At 40.7% G+C, this 24,844-nt stretch overlaps 1 protein-coding gene across 18 annotated transcripts in view; it reads left to right on the top strand.

Moving 5' to 3' along the window:
* The first annotated feature begins 407 nt into the window (after window positions 1-407).
* The window catches only part of MICAL2 (microtubule associated monooxygenase, calponin and LIM domain containing 2), a 106,947-nt gene continuing 82,510 nt past the window's right edge, over window positions 408-24,844 (top strand). For 6 of the 18 annotated variants that reach the window (XR_011729522.1, XM_071762280.1, XM_071762283.1 and 3 more), the window contains exon 1: window positions 22,313-22,667. Coding sequence is in view for 17 of the 18 variants with exons in the window: in XM_071762280.1 (XP_071618381.1) it covers window positions 22,404-22,667 (264 nt within the window). In the remaining variant the exon portion in view is untranslated. Of the gene's footprint in view, window positions 871-22,312; window positions 22,668-24,844 lie in introns of those variants that run through there. The other 12 variants (XM_071762277.1, XM_071762275.1, XM_071762270.1 and 9 more) reach the window with 8 other exon arrangements.

The raw sequence follows: 24,844 nt of genomic DNA, 5'->3' as shown, positions 1-24,844 counted from the left end.
TTCATGACAACCTCTCATCTTCCTCCAACAGAGAACCTCAGCAGACGAAAGAAATCGTTTCTGAGTTCCTTATTTCACTCTCTGCCGGATGTGCTGACACACACGCCACTTCCCCAGTTTACAGGTGGCTTCTTCACGGCCCCGTCGGTGCCTCCGCAGGGGACGCAGCTCCGGGCCGGACCCTTGCCCGCAGGTGAGTCCCTGGCTCCAGCGGAGCGGGGCTGCGAGCGGGCCGGGCTGTGGCACCGGGCACGGTCTGTCGCGAAAATCCACGAGGGGGCGTGGGGAAAAAACAAACAAACAAACGAACAAACAAATCCTCGACGAGGGCTGCGAGGAAACGCACCTTGCTCCGAGCGCAGGAGCGCCCGGCGGCGGCTCGCACGGGGCTGAAGGGGCCGGCCCGCCCCGGCCCGCCCCGGCCCTCCGGCCCCGCCCCGCCCGGAGCCCAGCCGCGCCGAGCCGCGGGCAGCGTGCGGAGCGGCACTGCCGCCGCCGGTAGGTCCGCGGGCGGGGGTCGCGCTACTGCGAGCGGAGCAGGTGCGGTGGGAGCGGGGCTCCCCGCGGGTGGAGCAGGTGCGGTGGGAGCGGAGCTCCACGCGGGCCGCCGGTGTGGAGAGTCCTGCTGCGGGTGAGGGCACCCAGAGCCGGACTCGCCTCCGCGGGTGGTGGGGGGGGGTTGCGCGGCCGGTGCCCGGCGTGCGGGGCTTGGCTGTGAGGATGGGGACTTCTGCCGGCCCTGGGGCGCTCCTCGAGGAGGCTGCGCCTGCCCCTGCGCGCCGGTGCGGAGGCAGGAGGGTAAGGCGGTGGGCTCGCTGTCACGCCGTGTCGGAGGGCGACTCAGGAAAAAAAAAAAAAATCTTTAGCTTCGTAAGTAGCCAGCGATTAAGGCAGCAGAATGCTTTCCAAATGTGTTACAATGCTGAAGTGGACTATTAGTTTGGACGCGTCTTAATGAGTGTGTTAATCAGAGTTAACATCCTTCTTTGCTCACCTTTTGGGCTAATTGACTGTGGCAGCTGTTGGGTTTTTCTTTGTGCTTTGAAGTATGTCTTAACCTATGATAGTAATTGTCTTGTCATGTTCATTACGTTTTTAATGTGTAAATTCAGCATGTGACTTGAGTTCAGATAGTTGGCTGTGGGTTGGCTTGAAGACGGGTGGTTGTAGATTTATTTGCCCGTAGGCTGACAGGATTGAACCGGTATCAAAAAGTTTTAAATTCTCCCTCAAGTTTATCAGAAAAGATGTGGAGGTCTCTGTTGACTTTAGAAACCGTTTACAATTGGCAACATTGCTGGTACTTTCAGCCAAAGTGCGATCTGAGCGTGGAATCCAAACTGCATTTTTGTATCTTAAAATGGTCTTGCAGGTCAAAACTGAGGTGTGTTGGCATGACCAGGAAACCTCGTATGAGCATGTACTACTGTTTCTTTTTTTCTTAGAGCCTCTAAACCTTTTAATAAGGTGTGCAGTGCAGTCTTGTGCTGCCAGGCCCGGCTGGAGTGTAGCTGCCCCTTCTCTGACTCTGCTGTTGGTTTTGAGGAAGTCCTTAATCTCTCTGTGACTCAGAGTCCTAATCTTTAAAATGGCTTAATAAGTCTTGCCACACTTGCCTCCAAGGGATATTAGCATCTACTTGATGTTCATGAAGTGCCTTGATCTGGTAGAAAAGAGGGCATGTTGCTTCCCCATTTCACCATTCTGTATTGGTTGCTACTTACATTGCATGGGTGGAAAGCAGATTATCCAACAACTAAGCTGGTATTCATGTCTGTTATCGTTTACACAAGTGCTTGAAATAAGTATATGTCCATGTATGCTTAGTTTGGCATTATGTGGGTATTTAAATACAGTGGAGTTTATCCTCTCTGGAGGGTGCATCTGAAAATACACTTCTTAAGTACTATGCTGAAGTTTCAGAAAACTTTTGCTCCTAATTCTAGAGATACTGTACGTTTTTTTCTGTGTATTATGAGGTCAGTAAATGTTTTAGGAATTAAAATTGTGTTGACTCACTAACACATCCTTGATCTTAGTCTTACTTAGACTGAATCTTATGTTCAGTCTTAGTTTTTGTCATGTTTGACCTCTTTAGAATCTGGAAAAATGTACATCAGTTTTACAATTCTCTGATTGAAAATACAAGCTGTTTTCAAAATGCTTCAAGTGCTGTATTTATCTGTGTAAACACTTGCTGCCCAAGCACTGATTACCTACTTTACTCCACTGACTTGAATCTCACCTCACCTCGTTATCGCTGCTGCTGCCTCCCCCCTCGGGCAGATAGTAGAGGCTGTGGTGGCAATAGCGCAGGGCTGTGGTGATGGGTTCACCAGCAAACTGCATTCCAGAAGATATCAATATTCTATAAATCATCTGGTGTGAATGGACACAGCAATGTACAGTACAGGCATAATGACATTGTTCAGCTAAAGCCTTGGGTTGAGAAAATTCTCCATCTTTTTTCTATGTCTTATGAGGCTGCTTTATGACCGGACTTACCAGCCAGGTACCAGCACACTCGACTTGTTTTATTCAGTTTTCCTTTTCAAGACTGTTGCTGCAGAGTATATAGTATCCTCCACGTTAAATAGACCTGTCAGGTTGATACCTGACAAATAAAGGTTTCTAAATGCTGCTTGACGTTAGTGCCATTTTCTTCATTGTACTAGAAAAAGACGTGGGAGATGCAGGCTTATGCTGTGTGGTGGAGAAATAAGGTTCTGATGGGGAACTGAAAGATGCTGCATATAAGTTTCTCTTGCCATGTGCCCTACAGCAAATGGCGTAACTTTTCCTGTCTCATCTGTAAAATGGTGAATTCTTAGCAAATCAGGTCAGTATTCAGAAATGAGACATTGTCTCTGTTTGAAACTGCATTTTTTTTCTTGTTCTTAGTAGCCTTAATGCTTCATTAAAGATGTACAACAGTAAACTATGTCTGATATCAGTGGTAGTTTTAGTTGCACTGATGCTTGTGAGCTGAATTTTCCTTTAGTTCTGTCTAGAATCTAGAAGTAGGTATGATCTACTGATTGTTTTTTTATTATTATTATTTTTCCTAAAATATTCTCAAGAAGAATTTTCTTGTCTGGTGTCCATGTCCCATTCCCTGTGGAGATGAGAGAGCCTAATTTTTTGTCTGGAGATGTTTTTTAAGGGTAATAAACCATAAAGCAAGAAAGGTGATTACTATCCAGTTTCTTCATGAGTATGCTTTAAGTCTTTCACCTCTTAGCATGTACCTTGTATCTGATCCAGCTGTCTCACTGCTCTGGTATTTTATAATTAGTATCTTGAAAACTCAGGGGAAAACTTTCAAATGCTATATATTTCCCACTGGGACTCTTCCATGTGGCTGTAACATTTGTTGTGAGTCCTTGGAAACGTGTATCTGTTCCTCAGGAGTTCTTCAGCTCAGTTTGATTCCCCTGACATCAGCAGAAAAACTGTTTTCTAGTGGAAGAGGCTTTGCTTCCTAGGGGCATGGTGTGTTCTGATTCCCTTAAAATGAAGACAATTTCAGATTTCTAAAATTGAGGTCTGCCTCCCTGTCCTGTTCTGCTTTCTCAGCTTGCTTGTGTGTGGTAGTCAGAGCCAAGGAGCTAGCAGAAGGATGAGGGGTTTGTTCTCTAAGCCTGTACAGGCAGCCTGTGTCTATATAATACGTGTGTGCCTGTGTAATACACATTTAGAATGCACATGTTGTATATGAGCAAATAGTTTCTTTGATGGACCCTTTGTTTTCAAGCACTTTCTGAGTGAGGAGTCCACTGGTATGAAAAATTCAGCCCCTGCTCTGTGTCTGGCATCCTGGCTGCTAAGGGGTGGCATGCTGTTTGCTTTGCTCATTGCTAGGACGAGTTTTAGAGGTGTTTATGCTGCAAGTTTACTCCTTTAGAAGTGGTATTAGCAGTTCAGAGTATTCCAGCATGGTACATTAGCCTCTTTCCAGAAAATACAGATATTCTAAATTAAGGCTACTAAGTGTGTGCTGATTCAGTGACCATGCAGATACATAGTTAATATTGTATTGTGACACATTCTGGAGAATGTTGGGTTTATTTTAGACATAGAGAAGATGACTAAGAATATCTTTCATCTGTGCATAGCTACATTTATAAGCAAGTAAAAACTACCCAAAAATGATTGTTAGTCATATTTAGTTTCCTAGTTCCATGAAAGGAAAAAAATTCAGACTTGTGCTTAAATCTGAGCTCTGTGTGCTATCATCTCTTCCTGCTCTGGACTGTTGTTCATTGAGAGGTTTTGGGTGTTTTGCTTTATTACTCCTGTCCAAATTTTTGTGGTCAAGGTGCTGTGCAGAAAAGGGGTAGATCCTACCTCAACACAAATTATAATAGACACTACTGCCCTAGTTTATACTGAGTTTGAGTTCTGTTTGTTTTTATTTCAGTGTCCCAGTAACACTGATATAACTAGAAGGAAAGTCTGAACTTGGGTTGATTTCTTCTTGCCTTTTTTTACTTCTGGGCTGTGATGGTAGGACTTGTTAAGGAGGGAATAATTCTGAAGACAGCCCATGGGTTCAAAGACTTAGGTGTCTGTTTCTGGACACTTACCTACATTTTGTTAACTGGACCCCAAAACCTTCCTATTTGAGATCTGAGTCCTTCAAGCAGATGGTTTCTTCAATTGTGTGATGGAAATATAGGGATTAGATTCAAATTTTTCTTCTTGTCACTGACATCTCACCTACATTGGTCTGGACAAATGATGCCAGCAGTTTCTCCCCTTGCTGCATTCAGTCAAGTGGATGTTATCAATTCAGTTTTTTTAATTACTGCGCCTGGCATTGTAAGTGCGTGTTGTGGATTTTTGGCTTCTTAAAAAACAGGTTCTTTGGATCTGTTAGTTCATGCTAAATCCTTCTCAGACCTTTTAAGCTTGCAGCTTATTGCCTATGTAGACTGCAGTAATGCCCAAGGGGGTGTTACAGTTTATCCTTCTGTGTAACTTCCATAGCCAAGCATCAAAATAGAATTTCTAAAGCCACGTGAACTTTTTGTTGGGAGTCTGAGGGGATGTTTTATAATCAAATTTAAATAGTCTTTCATAATTCAGTGGTTTATCTTAACTCTTCTGCATATTTTAGCTTGTGTGTATATATATATATATAGTGTTATTTTTGAAAGACCAAGTGTATCAAAATGCTACTTGCTTTCAAAAACATGTTTTGCCAGTTTCTTACCTGAATAGGCAACTCCTAATTGGAAAGCTTTTAAATCTTCCAAGAAACTTTTCTTAGTCTATCACATATGATGGAGTCCAGCAAAAATTAAATGTTTCCAAAAAAACCCCAAAACAAAAACAAAGCCAAACAACAGAAAAAAGGCAACACAGGAAGTGGAGCAGGGGCAGAAGATGTGCTTTCCCCTCTCTTTGAGAAGATGGCTTTGGCAGATAGTGGAATTCTTTTTTGGATGTAATCAGATGAGAGTGCATCACAATAACTGTAATCTGTGTTATTGGCTGAAGTGAGTCCCATCTGTTAGTGGTGGTAGGGACGTGCAATACCCTTGGTCTCTAAACTTGTGCATGCAGGAAGAATTTAGAGAAACAAGTGCAGTTTCTGAAGGCAGTTGCTAAAAGTGAGGGAGAAATCCACTATGCAATGCAATGTTCTCTGCTGACACCCTTTCCAGATGAAAAAAACCTCGCTAAACTTTACTCTTAATGACGTTTAGAAGACAGTTGGTAAGCTTTTGGTTTCTGCTCACTTGTGAGTAGCTTATTTTTGTTCAGAATTATCTTTTGTATATGCTTGTTACCGGACTGTCTATTATGAATTTTCTTTGTGCTGTGTCACTTTGTGTTGAGATGGGAGATAATTTTAAGTAACAATCTGAACTGATCAGGAGAAATTTCAGGGCTTGAGTTGCAGGAAGTACTTGAGTTTGACTTCACGGTAGTAAATGTGTAGAATCACAGGATCATTCTGGTTGGAAAAGGCCTCTAAGATCATCAAGTCCAGCCATTAACCTGACTCTAGTTATTGCTGATTTCATTTATTTATTTATTTTAAGTCCTCTTGTTGTGGTCACTTTGCCCCAGCTGTGGATCTGGCACAGTATATACTTGTACATTTGAATCTCCATTGCTTTTCTCCTTTTAGAAGTTGTAAAGGACCGAGCATCCTGAGAAGAGAACTAACTTCTCCAGGTCTTATTTCCATCCTAGCTGGACTGAAGAAACTGCTGATGAAATGTGATATTTGGGTTTGGATAATTTATGTGAACGAGTTCTCTTTCCGATCAACTTCCTAGCCTTCTGTCCAGTGTTTGTTTTTTTCCTTTCACTGAGTTCTAAGGATTCATATGGTTGCCACCTGTGCAGCCAGCTGTTTCTATCAGTTAAGAAAATCGTTTAAGTAATTACACAGCTGTAGGGACAGATTCTTCAGACTTTGGAGTTTTCCTTCATATGATGCAGATTCCAGGTTCCTTCCATTTCTTTCTGCAGATTTTTAAAAGTAACAGCCAACACTCCTCTACAGTATCTGTGTTCAGAGCATTAATGTGGTAGAATGAATATCAGAGATGTACTTGTGTTTAAGGATTGGAAACAAACTCCCTAAATATGAGCTATTGGTGAAAAACTGAATTCAGTGGATGTAACCAAATCTCTCTTGCTGTAATTACTCTCTGAAACACTGCTCTTTCACCAAGTCAACATTAAATGCTTGCATAAAGGCTTGCATAAAAAAACCTAAATACATTTCAACAGTGAACCTGTTAAGACAAAAGAAACCACCTTTCTGTTGTTCTAATGAGGGGTGTGTGTGAGAGGGGACAAGGATTAGGGTGGTTGACTTTATTTCCTGGGAATGAATAGCATACATTTTTCAGTGTATAAAACGGATATTACTCAGTTTGTGACCTGCTTCCTAGTAAAAGTGTGTTGAAGTGGGGATTGGTTTAAATCTGTTGCCTGCATTCCTGACATACAGTTCTGTGTGATGCTATCTTGTCACAGAGGCATGCAGTGTGCCATGATGTATAAATAACCCTCTGTGTCAAAAGTAATTTGAGACAATGTGCCAAATATTTAATGAAGTGCTGGGTCTTGTCCTGGGTACCTGGTATATATTTGGGAGTAGGTATCTGAGCTGAAACTGCATCAAAGAGGGGTGATGAGTAATGTAATACTCCCCAGCACATACTGCAGAGCTAGTCTTTAGGGTACAGTAAGACACAACCAGTGTTACAGGTCAGCTGCATCTTATTTGTTACTTAGATAAGGTGCAACATGTAAATCTGCACTAGGTCAACCTGCTTTGTGCATGTGGTGGGGGAAAAAATGCCTTTAGTATCCTCTGCAGAGTAATTTTAATAAATAATTCACCTATCAATTTTCAACATATATATAACATAGCAGACAGAGGGGCATGGATTTATTCCTGTGGGACATCCACGTCTCCCCAGGAGGTGGACTCAGCGGGACGTCAACCTCAGGCAGTTCTGCACACTTTGTGCCTCAGTGCAGAGTTAAGGTGTCCTGGGGCTGATGGCAGCCCTGTGAGGGACACAGGTTTGTGAGATGCAAAGCAGCAGGTGCTGGCATGGGGAGGAGGAGCTGTGTTGTGCCCTAGGAGCTTGGCAGAGGCCTGAGTGTGGGTGGCAGCAGTGGATGCAGGCCCCCTTCTTCTCTGAGAAGTTTTCTGTCCGGGTCTCCTGATCTGGAAATCTGGGAGTTTTCTCTGTGTATTTATGTGGGAAAGGTTATTCAACAGGTCTTTATCTTACACTTGTGTATGCAAAAATGCAAACAGGGTTATTTTCTTTATCTCCATTTTTCTTTTTTACTGATGGAGTTCTGATTATTTCCTGATTGCATTGCATGTAGAGGGCTCCAGTAATATTTCTAACGCTTTTTTTATGCAGAAGCCTGATAATATCTTAAGGCCTTCGTTATGCATGCATTTTAATGTATACCCCCAAACCTTTATGTGCATAAATACTACCTGACTTAATGAATGGATTGATTACTAGAAATTTGTGTGTAGAAGCATCTTCAAGCTCGGTTATGGAAGTGAAAATGTTTGTTTCACATTTCTTTTATGTTTATTATGCATTAGTACAGAACAAAAAGATTTTTCAGTGCAGCTATTTCAGTTCAAGATGAGACAATTTTGTATGTTGTTCACAGCACTTTCTTCTTAGAAAGGCAAGTCCAAGGTTCAGTCGGGCATGCAATAAAATACACAAATGACAGCACTGTGTTTGACAGAGTTTCTTGACTCAGCTTTTTCTAATGGAGCACTTGTATGCATTCTTCAGGTGGTCAGGTAAAGCATGTGGTTCTACCAAGCAATGTCAAGATGAAGCGGTTTTGCCCTTTGAGGTAAAGTTTTGTGAGTTCTTTGACAAGTAAAACATTAAACAGGACAGAACTGGCCACGAACTCCATAGGATACATGTTCCTAAGGTGATCTGGTTTGTTTGAAATCTCAAGCCAATAGAACTACAAACATTGGTTTCTGGAAAAAAAAATCTCTACAATTATTTGTGTCACTTTTAGTTCACTGATTTCTAAGATAAATAAAGTAAAGGAATATATAGTGCATCAGGTCTGCGTCTGCATCCAAGTTTTAGCTTAGATGTAAATATCAGAGCAGATATATCACAGGTTTTTAATAGATCCAGTGGGCAAAGAGGCTCTGAACCACTGCTTTTCAGTTTTATTTGCTCTACTGAAATAACACCCACACAAGCAAAGAATGGCAAAGCTTTCCTTGTCTGTCTGCCTAATCAGCTGTCATCAAGCCAATATGCTAACCCATGTGCAAAGTTTAAAAATTTGTGTGAGAGAATTATTGCTACTTAAAGTAGAAAGCAAACTGATTTGACCCACTCATCATATTGACAACATAAGTATTACCTCTCACAGTTAGAATTAAGCAAAAAATGCAACAATACATTCATTATTTTTTTTTACCTTACGTGCCTATATTCACATGAATAGTCTCTGTCAAGTATATCTGCATTCATCTTTCTGTTTTTGGAAATAGGATCCTGATTTCTAATGTGTCTTACCTGATATATATTAATCTTAAATATAATATTAACAGTTGTTGTCCTGTGTGAATAGGTGTTTCACCTCTTGTAGTGTGTTGTTTTTTTCTTGTTAAGGCTTCTTAAGCTTCGTTTGCAGTGTCCTGTCTTTTCCTATATTAACAGATTGGTGGGAGGTGGGAGATAAGAAGAAATTACCTCTATTTTCAAATTGGTGGTTGAGTATTGACGTACCTGCATACATGCTTAGTCATGTGCTGTGATGCTGCTGAGTTTCGCTTGGCACACCCCAGCAGATGCAGTCCCTCCCCTGTTTTCAGCAGAGCCATCTTCTCTGTGGTGCAATTGTAGATGACTGGATTTGTTTTACAGCAGTGACACAGTGTAATGATAACCTTGCCAGTGCTGAGGGAAGGTGGAAACAGCTGAACTTTTTGCTTGTATAGCATGTTAAATTTCACTCAAGATACTGTTACTTGTAAATTTTGGTCAGGGTCCCTTACAAAGCTGTCATGAACTTATGCAAGAAAGTGTCCAAGTAGCAGTGAGACTCAGGCCGAAGGTTCTTTTTTTTCTTCCAACAAAATGGTATTTTAGTTGCTCATTCACATTTTTGTCTTTACCTGTTTGTTTGGTTTGTTTTTTTTTTTTCCTCTTCTTCTAGCCTATATTATAGACTATGTTGCTGTTGCTTTTGATTAAAATTCTAGCAGTAAAATTTTCAGCTTTAAGCTGTGAGATGTGCTGGTATGCAACCTCACAGGGATCAGAAACTACGATGTGGGCAAGAAGGTAAAGAAATCCATTGGAGAGCTCTGACGGTAGTTGTGTTGGTAACTGTTGCTAGTAATCTGGGTTTTCTGTTGGAAACACAAGCATTTTGGATTTAATGAACTCTTAACACAGGAAGTACCTGTGCCTGAGGTTACAGCAGCCCGTTGGAGCCTGGATGGATTCTACTCCAGGCAGAGCCTGGCAGAGCCAGGCAGAGCTCCTGCAGGCAGCAGGAGCCTCCAAGCACAGTGCCTCCTCTGCCTGCCTTGGCGTTTTGTGGGTCCTGGGAGGCAGTGTCAGGTTAGCAGTGGCTGTGCTGAATTGTCCTTGTTGAGCTCCTTGCCCCAGCCTGTCGGGTGTGTGCCTTAAGCACATTTGCTAGTCTGACCTTTTAACCCGCTGATGATTAATAGACCTCTGCCAGAGCAATGTGAGGCAGAGTTACTCTGAAGTGGCCCTGCCAGTAAAGCTCTGCCTGGAGGTAAAAGGAGTCATCAAGTAAGTGCAGCTGCCCCAACTGCAAGAAGATGGGCTGCAAGGGGCCTGCGCTGAGCTCTCAGCTTCTGTTTTTAGAAAGGAAGTTTGCTTTCTGCCTGGTGCTGCACTTAACCCATTTAGAATACAGTCTGACTTGAGAGTACTGAGGTGGAATATTCACATGTTGCCATATGCTGCCTGCTGAGATCCTTTGGAGAAATATGTACTGTAAATGTTATTCATAATTAGTTGATACACTAATTAGGGGTCCAATGAAGTGCTGCTTTCTGCACTTTTTTCTAGTGGTCTCACTCCAAATTTATATAGCCAAAGTGGTATTCTATGGGCATATGCTGTGGGCAACAACAGGAGAGACTGTTGTGGCCACTCATGTAACTCAACATCTACAACTTGCAAGTCTTAACAGTTTTTTTAGTCATCTTCTTTTATGCAAGCCTATGCCATCTTTTGTTGCAGTGAAAAAAAGAAGGTAATAATTGAAGAGCCATATCAAGTCAGTCATAAGAGCTAGGAATAAACTGTCCTGAGTGTCATTAACTTGCTGCATTGGGGCACCTGATAAACAAACAGTTCATTACTAAGGTTTTTGAATTTTAATCCATGTGCTTTTGTTGCTCCTGCAGAGACAAAACATGCTGGTTGTGTCCACTAGCAGGACCAATGGTCAGCAATGGGCAGAGGTGAAAGACCCCCAGCTGTATGTAGAGGGGTGAGGAGGACTTTGGATTGTGGAACACAGATAAACCATCATATGAAATAGGACAAAAAGAGTTTGTCAGGAAAGGCTCTACATTAGGAGTCCTGGGATCTGTGCTCACAAGTAAAATCACCATAATAAATCCTTGGATGTGCATGGGTGGTTTTAGATGTGGAAGTTCATGGTAGCAAGTTAATCCGGCTAAAAAGGAGCCTGTTTTCCCTAAATGGGGAAATGGCTTGTCTGATGGACCTCCTTTAAAAGGAATTCCCTGAGGCTGATAGCATCAGTGAAGTCAAGTTCAGTCTAGCTTTGATAGAAACATGAGGTCTGACAGCTTCTCATCCTGCCTAGCTGCACTAGGCACCAGAAACACCACCAAAGAGATATTTAGCCTTTGCTATGATAATCTGGGCTACAGAACGTAGAGGTTTCAGAGTATTTGAATTTAATATATTTCATAGTGACCTGTGCTTGCCTGGAATGAAGGTGGGAGGGGGAACTCCTATGTTGTACCTTAAAGAAATGGACTGATTCTGTGTCTGTTGCAGTCACTTCCCAGCTCCCTTTCATAAGCATTTCAGAGTTACAAATGCATTATGGAAATATCTTGACTGGCATACAAGCTTTTTTACCTGATCCTGTGCTTTTTAGTTTTCTTTTGTCTTCACACAATGTGATGTACGTGAAGGTAGCACTGTTTCTTGAAAATTTTGCTTCCAGAACTGATGTAACTTCTCTTTAAGCTTGTTACATGCTTCTTCTCCAGGTATTTCATTTGAGGTTTAGTTTGTATGTTGACTCACTTTGTTGCTTTTTGTTTTGCTTTTGGTTTGGTTTGGTTTTGGTTGTGGTATTTTTGTTTGCTTTTCTTGTTGTTTTTTTTTTTTAGGGGAGTGAGCTCACACTAAGCAAATTGCATCCATTTGTACCTGGTTTACCAACTGTCCAAAACTTCTCATGTCTGCCTTTTTTTTTTCTACCTTTCTCCCCCCCACCCCCCTCCATGCAGTAACAGCACAATAGCTGAAACTCCATTGTGGTCACATGCTTGTGGGTGCAGCATGTACCGAAGAACCTGTTTGTGACTTCAGTTCAAAATCAAAAGGCGGAATACTGCATCAGAATTCAGCTTTTCCTTCAGAAAATGCAGTTGCTTTTCTTTGCTTTGTGCAGTTTGTCACTTGCTCGTTCTCCTCAGTAGTTACAGTAGCAGTTCGAGCAACTGTTAGCGGTGAGAAAAAAATGAAAATATTAATGACTTTTTTTTTTAACAAAAAATCAAGGTTTTAGATGGAAAGAAAAGTTCAGAAGCAGAAAGCATCCAACAGAACCCTTGAAGTGCTTATTTCTTTTATAACCCTCCATCATAGTGCTTTACAAAGCTGAATGGAACTATAGAACCTTTTGCCAATTTGGGGTTTTTTTTTTTAGCAGATTAGTGAGTGGTGTTGTGTGTGGGTCCTTCTGCTGCCCAACCCTAACCTTCCCTGTCCTCTGGTGGAGGCAATGGCAGAATTTTGTCTGGTCAAAACACAGGTTTGCCCTCCCTCTGTCTGTGCCTGTCCTTTACCAGCCACCTCCGTTCTGATACCTAGGCCAAAAGTCAGGCTTAGTATGGCAGTGGCAGAGTGAGATGCCAAATGCAGATCATTGCAGTCTGTAATTAAATGGATAGGAAAGTACTGTGCAAGTAAAGGCTAGTTCTGTGCTGTTTTCATGGGTTTATGAAACCTGTGGAACACTCAGAGCCCTGTGTATCAGGCTCCAAGGATGTCTCACTTTAGAGAGATGCTGCAACAAAGCCTGTGCTGTTTTGTGCATACAGCTCCTGGGGTACTAGCTGCTTGCCCACGGCAGTAATACATGCACTGCATTTTGGCATTAGCAAACTCTTTATTCTTAGTAACTAAAACTTGAAAACTGGGTGTGGATAAAGTTTTGGTTGTACATTTCAGTGAAATAAAAGCAATACTGTTTACCTGTATGCAGAAGAGCAGAAATCTGTCCTTATGTAAAACTGGAGAGAAGGCTAAGCTAGTATAAGGTCTCAGGCTCAGTAAGAAAACATATCTACTCTTTGTAAAGTGGAAAACTTTACAAAACTTCTTTGTGCTGGAGAAGATGAATAGTAATTTAATTCTGAGCATATCTCAGCTTGCCTGGCTGAAACAGTGATGCATTTGTGATCTCTCATATTATTGGTTAATGATGCTCTCAGACACTTTTTTTTTGGAAAGGGCTGCTTCCTAACATTTTATACCAACTATTTTTTTTTTTCTGATGGAATTCCAAAAAAAAATATTTCAAAATGTATTTTGTTGTTTAACTGAGAGGATTTTTCTGAGCAGAAATGGATGATGTTTTTGTAATCCTCTTGGAATCTTTATTTGGTTTTTTTATATTTTGTTTTTCTTCATTTTCTGGGAAGTCAAGACTGAGAAAGGGTAGAAATTGTCCTGCACATTTTATTCCAAAAATACTGTTTCTACTTTCAGAAGCAGTCTTTTCTAGTCTCTTCTGGTAACTGTAAGTCAAGTTTACAAGGACACACAAAAAAAAGAAAGCAGATATCAAGTAATTCCAGTGACTTGCTTTCTTTTTTATCTTCTCATATAAACATTCCCTGGAGCAGAGTTCGGTGTTTAACCTAATTTTTCTGGTTTTCCACCACCCTTTGGCTGACTTGTCTGGGTGTGGCTTCACAGTTCTCTGTTATTCAGTGGTTGATGTTCAGTGGTGAATTGACAGTACTCTAACCATTCACAACTCAAAGCTTTCTTTTTTTTTCTTTTTTTTTTAATTATTCTTTTTCTCTTTCTTTTAACTTATTTGTGGTTCCCAGGGATTTCAGTGTGACTGATGACACTGATACCCTGATGATCCACAAGAGGTATTGTGTCCTAGCTTCTGTTAAAAAATAAGAATTGAATATGTTGATTGTGACAAGTGGGTGTGTATACATATAATGCCCAGAATGTTGTAGTTTTTGATGAGTGGCAGTGCAGTACTGTCTGTGTTTTCAGTGGATTAATCCTGGTCACTGATCTGGAAGACTGATGTCTACAGATGAGAGCAGCTCTGCAAAATGAATTCTCATGACTGGAGCCCTCAGGGTCTTACAGCCCTTGTTCTGTCTGTTTCTTCCTCCTGTTCAACTCTTAGGTAACTGCAGCAGCCCCAGTAATGAGAGAGAAATACACTGCTACTGCAGGAAGGTCATTGCCAGGGATCCACATTTGGAAAGACAACCTGAAACACACTCCGGAGAGATTTTGGCATGTATTCTGTGAAAGCTTACGTCGGTGCTGGCCTTTTCTTCCCCCAGGACATATCCTGGGTAATTTGCTTCAGCCCAGCCATCATTCGTATTTTTGCTTAAAAAAAAACAAAACCAAAAAATAACCAACCAAACAACCCACAAGCAAACAAACCAACACCCAAAACCAGCCCTCCCCCCCCCACCCCCCCAAACAAAACAAAACCAAAAAAACCAACCTGAACAAACAATTGATTTTGTTTTTCACAGGTATCTTCAGGTAAAACAAGAGTGTGTCTATGTTCATTGGTCCCTCACTGCAAGGTACTTTCTGGTGTCTCCAGCTGATATCTTTAGGTAGTTCTTGGTTTGTGTAGCAGCAGTGCTGAGCACCTTTCTCTGCTTCATAGCCCCTCTGGGTCAAGAGTGGCCACAGTAAGGGCACAGGCTGTATCTGGGCACATGATGGCTTCCAGATGGAGAGAAGAGGAAGGCACCAAGCCCGGTGACTCCCTTTGCCCCATACTTCCTGCTGGAGGACCATCAGATGTCTAGAAATGTGGTGGCACCTCCTTGAACATTGCCCAGAAGCCTTGGCAGTCTCATGTTGTTGTGTCAGTTCATAGCCCCATCTCATTGCCCCATCCCTCTGGATTATTCCTATTCTCAAAGAGTCATGAACCAACATTATTTCCATGATTGCTGACTAAGAGTCTGCTTTTTATCTCGTTCATGTGATTGCTCTTTTTCATGGTGTATTTACCTCCATAATTTTGTCACCATGCATACAGAGGACAAGCTGTACTAGCGGAACTGCTGCTGCCAAGGGTGGCTCAATTTTGTTGTTATAGCTGCATCCATACCAGAGGTCTTGCTGACATAGCTCTGCCAGCTAGTGGTTGTGCATTTTTTGTGCTCCTCATGCACAATTGTGTCATCTGAGTTTTCCCTGTGACCAGGAGGAGCAGAGAGGAGGGCACAGGGCTGTGAGAGAGAGTGAGATGTTGAAGCTCCTACTGGCAGTGGAGCAGGAGTAGTGCTGAAGTTCCCTCTCCATCCTTCTCCTGTGTGAGCTGCCCCTGCTCCATGCACCTGGCCCTGCTGTCTTCCTGCTGGATGTGACTTCAGTAATGGTAAATAAGATATTACTTCTTCTCTGAATGAGAAGTCTGGCTCAGTGTCCTAACATCCCATTGAAACTCAAAAATCGTGCACTGATCAACCAACCAACCCGCTGCCTTTCTGGGATTAACTTTTATATCTCTGCTGTCCCAGTTTGTGAGCTTGAAATTGTAAGTGCAGTATAGGAAAAGAAAAGCAGAATTTTCAAAGTGCTTAAAGTTTTAATTGTTTTCACTGACAGTATTTTCATAACATCTTTCTAACTTAAATAACAGGTGGCATTTCTTAAAAGGTACACTTCCCTGCTGGTTGATGTTATCCTTATGGTATACTTTTTTCCTTTGCTCTTGTGATCCTAACCTAGGAAAACATCAGCATAAACTTTCTACTGATGTTTAGGTTGTGTTTCTAATCTACTACAACAGAGCTAAAAATGTACTGTCTTGTAACCAGTCTAAAGAAGAGTCAGGTTTTAATATCTTGTTTATGCATAATATTAACTCCTAATGACTGTGGCTCAATCATCTACTGCTAGCTTTGAACATTAAGACTATATGGAAGCTTGTAAACTTGTTATAGAGCTTTTAGCGCCCTGTTAGAATGCTTTTTAAATACTCACTGTAGTCTGCACAGAATAGCTGGGCTAGGGACATTTTTCCTCAAAAACATTATGCTTAAAAGTTTAGATTTACAATTTCCAGTGGTATAGGTACAACCATTATTGTAAAATAAATAATAAAAAAAAAGAAAAATTCTTTATTTTATAACTCACTTCTCAGAAATGCATTGGTATTTCTGATGAGTAGTCTAAATATATACTGCATACAGATGCCTGGAAAACTATGCATTGTCATTCATTTGAAATACTTGTTCCTGGGCTTTGCAAAATGAACACCCAGGGGTTTTAGTGATGCTCACAGGATGGGACTTCTGTGCAGGTGTCAGGACATTATGAACTCTGTGACTGCCAGTTTTCTGTCCAGTGCTATCTGAAATATGGGTTGCAAGAGTGGCCTGTGGCAAAGCCAGTGCAGTGCACCCTGGGCCCACCAGCAGCTGTGGCAGGGGCAGATGTTGGAGCCTACATCTCTGGGGTTCCATGTGGGGCAGCATCCCATGCTTTACCCACACCAAGGCTGTGTGTTTGCATGAGTGGAGACACGCAAGCCACTGGCTTATGTGGTTGATCTCATTTTACTTGTCAGTGTCTTAGTGTACTCCCACAGCAAAACTTGAAAGCTCAGAAGAGTAACATCAAGAAACAAACCGGACTATTTTTAAAGCTTTCAACTTTATAATGTGTGGAATGTGACTTGCTCTTTGTATCAGATGAAATCATACAAATAGGTCGTTTTGGACTTCCTGTGAACATATCTAAAATACTCCCTGCAAAGTGTTAGCGTGCTTGTGCACATGCTTCCAGCTATGTTTTATTGTGGGATGATTCCAGATGTAGCAGGTTAAAATGGCACAGCAGCACTTGTTGGCAGGCTTATGTTTGAAATTTCTTCTCTATAACTTCAGCAAAACAAGCTGATAGCGTGTACAGTAACCCTGTAAGATCATAGGCACTGAGCTGCTCTGTATGAGCTGTTTTGAATTCCACACTTGGCCTGAGAAATTATTTTGCAGTTCTGTAGAAGTTAGCTTTTTATAAAAATATGGAAAAGTAATCTGTCTGTTTATAAAGACAGGCTGTTTGTGAAGCTTTGTTCAGAAGCATTTTATGTTGATTGATGTTTCTGTCAGGACTGTGCATCTTAACAAATGTGTTTTCTGTTTGTAACCAATAGAAAACAAGTCTTTTAGGCCAATGTATTTTTGTGTATTTTAAATAGTTTTAGAAGCAATGCAAAGGAGAGCTTCAGTTGTTACCAGAATCACACTTAATATTTTTTTGTGTGTGTGTCCTTTTATGTCAGTTCTGGGAAAACATGCAGAGAAACCACACCACCAAAAAGCTATGTTTCCTCCAGATAAAAATATTTATATTTAAAATCATCACCATGAAAACAAAGTGCCTAATGTGAGTAGAAACTAAGTTGAAAAAAAATCTAAGAAGTCCTGTAACATAGCCACTCTTGCTTGCAAATTTCAGTTATTGTAAATAGTATTGAGATTTCAGTTATGTCAGGGAAGATACAGCAGAAATACTGTTGATTTTACTGATGATGAGGAAAGGCCAAAGTAAATTTTCACACAGATGCTGCAGAATCCAGTCTTTCGTTTCTGTTGATGTTTCTAACCTTAAGCAAACAATATATGTATTGTATCCTGCGTGCCAAACTGAAGTCTTAATAAAAGAATTTATTCTCAGTAAACATGGCTGAATTAGGGCTGTATTGAAAATGGAATCAGGATTAGTGGTAATGAAATGCGAGGAATTTAATTCTTTTCCAATCACCCTGAGGAGCATGTTCTCAAATATTAGAAACAGAGCATTAAGGGACAAAGGAAGGACTTCATCGCTGCAAGTTTGAACTTAAATTAGGGTTGTTTACAGTGGGACAACTAAGCCAAAATTATTTTTTTTTTAATTTTTGAGTATACCACCTCAAAGCACTGATAAGCAATTCACATGGTACTGCTGTCAAAAATGTAAGTTATTTTCATTTAATTACTCCTATATGTCAACTTAAGTGCTTGCTCTATTGTGCCGAGAGGCTTTGTATGCAGACATGAACCAACTTCATACATCCATTTAACTAGTGGTAATTACTGGAATTACCCAGACAGTGGGTATTTTTTTGCTATTCTCAAAATCTTCTGTAGTAACAGAGCTTGTTTCACTGACAGGAATTATCAGCTAAGGCTGGAAGTAGTTGTTCTCCTATGTATGTATCCATACATGCATTGTTTTTTTAATTTCTGCTTTCTGTCCCTTGTGCACTGCTTTCCTTTAAGCTGTATTGAGATCATAACTTTCTCCTTGGGTAGACACCAGGCCTGAACAGCACTTCTCAGCTTTTCTTATCTGGCATTCCTGTTTGCCCCTGAGTGGAAACAGAAAGCAGGCAGGGCTAACTTACTGCAGTAGAAGGGATCGTAAAAATGCAGCCCTTCTTCCCTTTGTCTGCACTTTGTGTCTGAGAGCCCTCCAGAGACTCCTGTAATACTGCAGGAGGCTGCATGGAAGGCCAAATTCTTCTGTGTGCTTATTACATCATGCATGGGACCTAAAATGACAGTTCTTATTAGCTGTGAATATAATCCATGATTGCTTCAGTTCTGACTTTAAAAAACTGTTTGTCCAGACTGTTTCCTGCTCTGTAATTCTCTTCCTTTCTGTGGCCCGAATTTATACTAGGCTCTGTAGCCCTTCAGTAAAGTTTCACATAAACTTCATTGTATTTTTGGATTGTGCTTCCAGAGGTAGCTCAGTGGTCACTTTGAAAAACATAGGTTACAATTTCAGCATCAATACTTAGATTGATGAGACTTCTAGATCTATGGTTAATCCCTAAAGTGATCTAAATGATGAAGGAAGAAAAAGGGTAAATTATAATACTCTAAGAACATGAGTATTTTCCCAAACACTTTTTTTTCCCCACTACAGGTAGGCAGTTTTAAGTCTATAGAACAATTGCAGAACCAGAAACTTTGAGAATTACTCCATTCAACTTCTTGTCCTTATTGCATTATTTCTACATCCTGCAGTAAAATCCTGCACTGATATATTGGTGAGTCACACACTTTTCCAGGAACTGTATATACTTGGAGCCATCTTCGTCTCTGTCATCTGTCAACATAGTGTTCATGCCAAATAAAGGAGAGAAAAAAATAAAAGGGAAAAAAAAAAAGTGTTTCCAGCAAGCTAGAAACCTCAGTAACCAGAGTCTTCCATCTTATCCTGTCCTTCTGACCACAAAATGGAGCTCTTTTTGAGAATATGACCTTTGACAGAGTGAGGAGAAATGCTTCACTGGTGAGAAAATGTCTGTGCTGAGATGCCACTCCACAGCTTTTCAGCTTGGACAAGATGGCAGTGTATGGAAGTTCACAAGAAGATTTTGTACCCAGAAAGAATAGCCTCAAGTCCTGGTTTTGCAGTGTTGGAGGAGGGAAGTTTTAGGGCTGGGGAAGGTGTCCTGGGTGTTCTTCCTTGCTGCTCTCTTCCCCAGTGGAAAAGCAGAGGGAGCCCAGGGCTGCTGTGTCATTTTGTCTGTGTGTGCACGTGCATGTGCAGCACCTGCCTACTTCCACTGTTTGCATCACGCAAAAAATGTTTTCTTTTCCTTCATCTGCAGTGGCTCCTGCTGACCATCGTTTTTGTCTTCTCACTGTTACGAGCCCTGGAACATGCTGCCTTTCTTCTTTGGCTGGTTCTGATATGGCTCTATTCCTTCAGCTTTTTCTCCTCCCTCCTCCCTTACTTGCTGAATGGAAGCAACTGAGGCTATAAAAATTTCTCCGTGAGCAGAAAAGATACTAAATTAAAGAGCTTGTGTACAGACTTATCAGTTATGGTAGAATTAACTTATAAAGATATTTGTGTTATATGAACATGGTAACAGTCTTGTGGTAAGCTAATGAAAACAATGGAGAGGAAGTATTGTTTTATAGCCATGAAATTGGTCTCTTTGGTGGCACTTAAAGCCTGATGAGAGTTTATAGTGATTAAGAAAATCTAACGTGCCTGCCACTCCCTTAGCTGAAATGCCTGAAGTGGAACATTTCACTGACACCTCCCCACTCCCCAAGAAGCTATCCATAATTATTTTGAGAGAAAAAAATATACTTTGGCTTTTCTGTTATAAAAAATATATCAGGCATGTATGGAAGTTAGGTGAATTAAGTGTTTATTTATCCTTGATTTTAATTCTTTTTTTTTCAATAGGTCTGGAATCCAGGGGTGCCTGTATATCAAGCTGCTTGAGCAACATTGCAGTGTCTTACAATGTGCTGTTGCTGTCTTTAGTTGCCCTGTGTTGCTTTCCCTTGCAGTAGCACTCACTTGTAAAGCTTGAGCTCAGATGCACCTCAGCCTCTCCACATGGCAATCCCTTACCTTTCCCCAAGGAATTTCTAGATCAGTTGGCTGGGCCCTGCTCACACCCATACTGGGGTAGCGAAGGTAGCTGGGCTCTCTCCTGGCTGTGTGCAGTTGTTGGAGGGGTTTGCTCATTAATCATGGAAGACTTGAACCAGGAAAGGTGTTGGATGTCCTCAACTCCTTTTCAGTCAGTGGGAGTTCACAGAACTTAGATTCTTGAAAAATTAGACCTTCTGGAAGTTGTAAGCTTATAAAATGTTTCTTCTTCAAAGCCACAAATCCCTTCAGAAAAGGGCATGGAGCATACTATAAATGAAGTATTCAGAGGGGAAAACAAAAATTGTCTGACTTATTCTTGGCACCAAATATTTAATCATGACATTTGGTCTTAGAAAATGTACGAACTCTCAACATTGCCAATTTATTTTACCCACAAACCAACAGCAGACTGATGATGTGCACACAGAGGTTATTTATTTTGAGTGCAGGCATGGAATGTGAGTATTCCAAATACTTCCTTATATCTCCCCATGGGATCTCTTTAATAAGTTGCATAATATTTTTCTGTATTAGAGGACTGTAAGATAGACATGGTAGGTCTCCTCTTTACTTAAATACACTGGATGTGTTTTCTCTTTTCTACTTTGAAGGAAATACAAGCAGAAAATGAATAGTTTGTGAACAGTGTTAAATTAAAAAGCATAACTTCAAAGGCCTTTCTTAACAATTTATTCTAAAACTATCAGCCAACATATGAGTTCCAAGCAAAATAATTATGTGGGATGTTAGACGAGCATTGATTTAGTTTTTGGTTTATTGGACTGGTAGATAATTCTTTAATAGCAAGAAATAGAATGCATGGCTTGAATCTCTGGACTTGACTCCATGCAGACCCTCTTTTGAGGACAAGTTTATACATAACCTGTAACTATTTCCTTGGAATATGTGACAGCCATTTGGATGTTTTCTGTGGACCTTGGCTGACTCCGAGACTCTCCTCATTAGTGATTGAGAGCAAGGTTAGAGAAGGATAAGGGAGTGCCTCGTTGGAAGTACGTTAGTTCTTTCAAACTAATTTAGTTAATTCAAAATAGCATTACCCTACCATTCTGTAAGAGCATTTATCTGGAATATCAGGCATTGTTTGACAGTGATCATGTTACTAGGAAAAGCTAAGGAGGCTTAGTAGGCCAAACACCATTACTTTATATCATCAGCACATGACAAGGTAAGACTCCAAACACATAACTTTAGCATTTAACATGTGGAGACATGGAGATAAAATTCCTTTGTATGCACTAGAGTACAAAACTCTTTCTCATTTTGGCAAGAGTTAGTGGAGCTCTCTGTGGTTACTTGTTTTTTGGGGTTTTTTTTTAGTTCTTGTGTAACTTGTGATAATATTTCTGCTTAGTCTATTTTGTGCATTTGCTCATGGCAAGTGATTGTGCCAATTTTAAATTGCTCTGGCTAAGCTGAGCTCTTGGTCCTAACTTGCATAATGGGAGAAAATTCCCTCAAATATTGCTGACTTTAAGCTGCAGGTTTATAAGAATTCTTCAGACCAAAATGGTACCAGAGGTACACTTGCTGTGACATAAATTCTGCTAGGGAAAAATGCATCAGGATGTTTGTTTTTTCATCTGTTATCTGGCACTTATCACTGAACAAATATTGAAGAAATCCTCAGACTCTCAGTCAAGCTGGTTCTTTTTGAAGCAGTAGACTTGAGTTCATCTATGAAGTACATGTCATGACAGCACAATTATGTTATGTTTGTTTGTAACACTTATCTTGGATGTCACTACTGGCTTTTTGTAGCTGGCTGTCCAGTTGCCATATGCTGGTTTTTTATATCAGATACGCTGTTTGTGGGTTCAGTTTCATTAGGCAGAACCTGCTTTAACATGATCTCTGTTTGCCTTTTCTAGGAATAATATGCTTGGAAGTACTTGGTAGTGTAGATCACCTCTACCCCGGCACAAGAGCTCCAGCTTAATTTTCAAACCCTTCTCTCAGAATATGGGGGAAAACGATGATGAAAAATACAGTCAAGCTGGCCAGATATTTGAAAACTTTGTACAAGCATCAACATGCAAAGGTACCATTCAGGCCTTCAATATCCTTACTCGCCAACTTGAATTAGATCCTTTGGACAATAGAAACTTTTACACCAAACTGAAGTCAAGAGTGACCACGTGGAAGGCCAAAGCTTTGTGGAACAAGCTTGATAAAAGAGCAAGTCACAAAGAGTATAAGCGCGGCAAATCTTGTATGAACACTAAGGTAAGTGGAGTTCAGTTTTGGATTTCATAGCTTAGAATCTTTTAAACTTGTTTTTCTGCAGAAATAAGGTTTCTACCGTTATATGCAATTTGTCCATTCATGTAACCCTTCCTTTAATGTACTTTTTGAAGATATGACTGATATAAACTGGTTTTGACAAATTTTCAAGTATTTTGTTCCACAAGTTTTGTGGAAACACACAGCATATAAGAGTGATCCTACAAGCACCCTGCTTCTACAGTCTGCCTCAATCATGGCAGAAAACTTTCCTGGCCCCTTTAGACAGCAGCACCAATCAGGCATAAGATGTGAAGTCATGAGGCAGTAGGCCTCATTCATTCTAGGCCCCCAAAAACTACTTAATTAAGAAGGTCTTGTGAGGTGTAAAGCATAGCGTAATCAGCAGGCTCCTCAATTTGATGCTTGGTGCATACTTTAAGAGACCATGGATGGTCAAATGGGTTTCAATATCAGTTACTAAACTATTATCGGGAAAGTGCTGCCTGGAGGTCTGGGTTTCTGCCTTTATCATCTAGCATTGGCTTTAGTTGCTAAACAACAGCAAAAGGAAAATCCTGCACTATTTATGGATTCAAATACTTTTCTGAAACTGCTTTTTCACAAGCAGAATGGGAATAATTGCTATGTGGTAGTTACTGAACTGGATGGTCTTCTTGGTTGTGGAAAGGGAAGGAAATTATCTTCTCTGCTGCAAAGGATGCAATAATATATTTTGACAGAGGGAACCACTGAACTTTGGTATATATTATGTTGACAAAACTGTACTGTAAAAATACGCCAATTTATTGCCACTTGTTTCAGCTGTCTATCACAGAAAATTTTTAATAGCTTTGTCTCAGACCAATTAACTTATTTACTGCCAGGAGACAGCTAGAAGTTGTTCCAAAAGGGGTAAGTTTTATATAGCTACTTGATTGTGTAGAAGTAGAAGAGAGAGGAAAGGCACACCTGAAGGGGTAACTGGACACCAAACTGTGGAGGACTTTTTAATTAGGGCTATCACTCAGGCTCTATTTTCTAAGCTCAGTAGACAGTGTTGAAAGCCTCTTTCTTCTTGTTTGCATCATTGCACTGAAACTTGTCAAAAGCATCAGGGAGAAGGGCACCATGTTACCTGCAGTACATATAGAGCCCTCTGGTTTTATTTATTATTTTAAAATAAGTTCTCAATGACTAGGAAGTTTTTCTAATGTAATAAATGTCTTTACTACAGTTTTCTTTAGAAAACAAAAAGCACCATTATAGCTAATTGCACTGTTTTCTGCAGCCTCTGTTTTCCTCGTTTCCTTTTTCCCTTGTTTTACTTTTCCCCTTTTTTTCCCTTTTTGACCTGTGCTTCCATCCTCCCTTTTGTTCTTTCAAAAAGGTGTTGAACATGTGTCACTGAGCATCTTTGTGATGAAAAAGAGAACAGGAAAGGGAAGGAATGAGAGTGTCTGATGATTAACAAATTATAGGAGATACTCCACATGCACCTCACCTACACATACAGCCCCAGGTCCAACTTTCCACAGTTAGGTTGAAGAAGTGTTTGCAACATAAAAAAGCAGTTTTAAGACTGTAAAATACAGAGAGTATTAAGACTGTGTAAAATATAAAATTAAGTCCTCTCTCATGTGGGAACATTACAAACCCAAGGCCTGGTTCTGTGAAGTTCTTAAGCACAGTTCTTAGCCTGAGCAATGCTTTACAAGGTTGCCAAGCAGGAACCTAATCACCACTTCACAGTGTTGAAAATATGGTATTATTGGTCTTTGAGAGTGAAGATTTATTTTCAGTGGCATGGTGTAAGTATTTGCAGAAGTTAATGGACATATCAATGATTCACATATGATCGAATTGCAAATGAATGTACAAGTCTCTGTGTAAACAATGAGTGTGTAGATATTCTGTGAAATACTTGGAGAAGCTTCATAATGATCCTGGACCATGCCCAGACCTGCACTTATGTCATCACTGATTTAACGAGAGAAACATGAATCTTCAGATTGCTGCAAATAAAAGCAGTAACCGCTGTCTGTGGGCTCTTTGGGGATATCTACCAAACATTCCTCACACGTGAATCACAGTCTGCAGTGAAAGCCTATCTGGGCAACATGAATGAGAGGAGACAGAAGGCTGCGGACTCCCTGCTCATTTTGGTGGTGTACTCTGAC

Source organism: Heliangelus exortis, chromosome 18, assembly GCF_036169615.1.
Source record: "Heliangelus exortis chromosome 18, bHelExo1.hap1, whole genome shotgun sequence".
NCBI lineage: Eukaryota > Metazoa > Chordata > Aves > Apodiformes > Trochilidae > Heliangelus > Heliangelus exortis.
The sequence above is the reverse complement of the archived record's forward strand: the minus strand, read 5'-3'. Positions and strand labels throughout refer to the sequence as shown.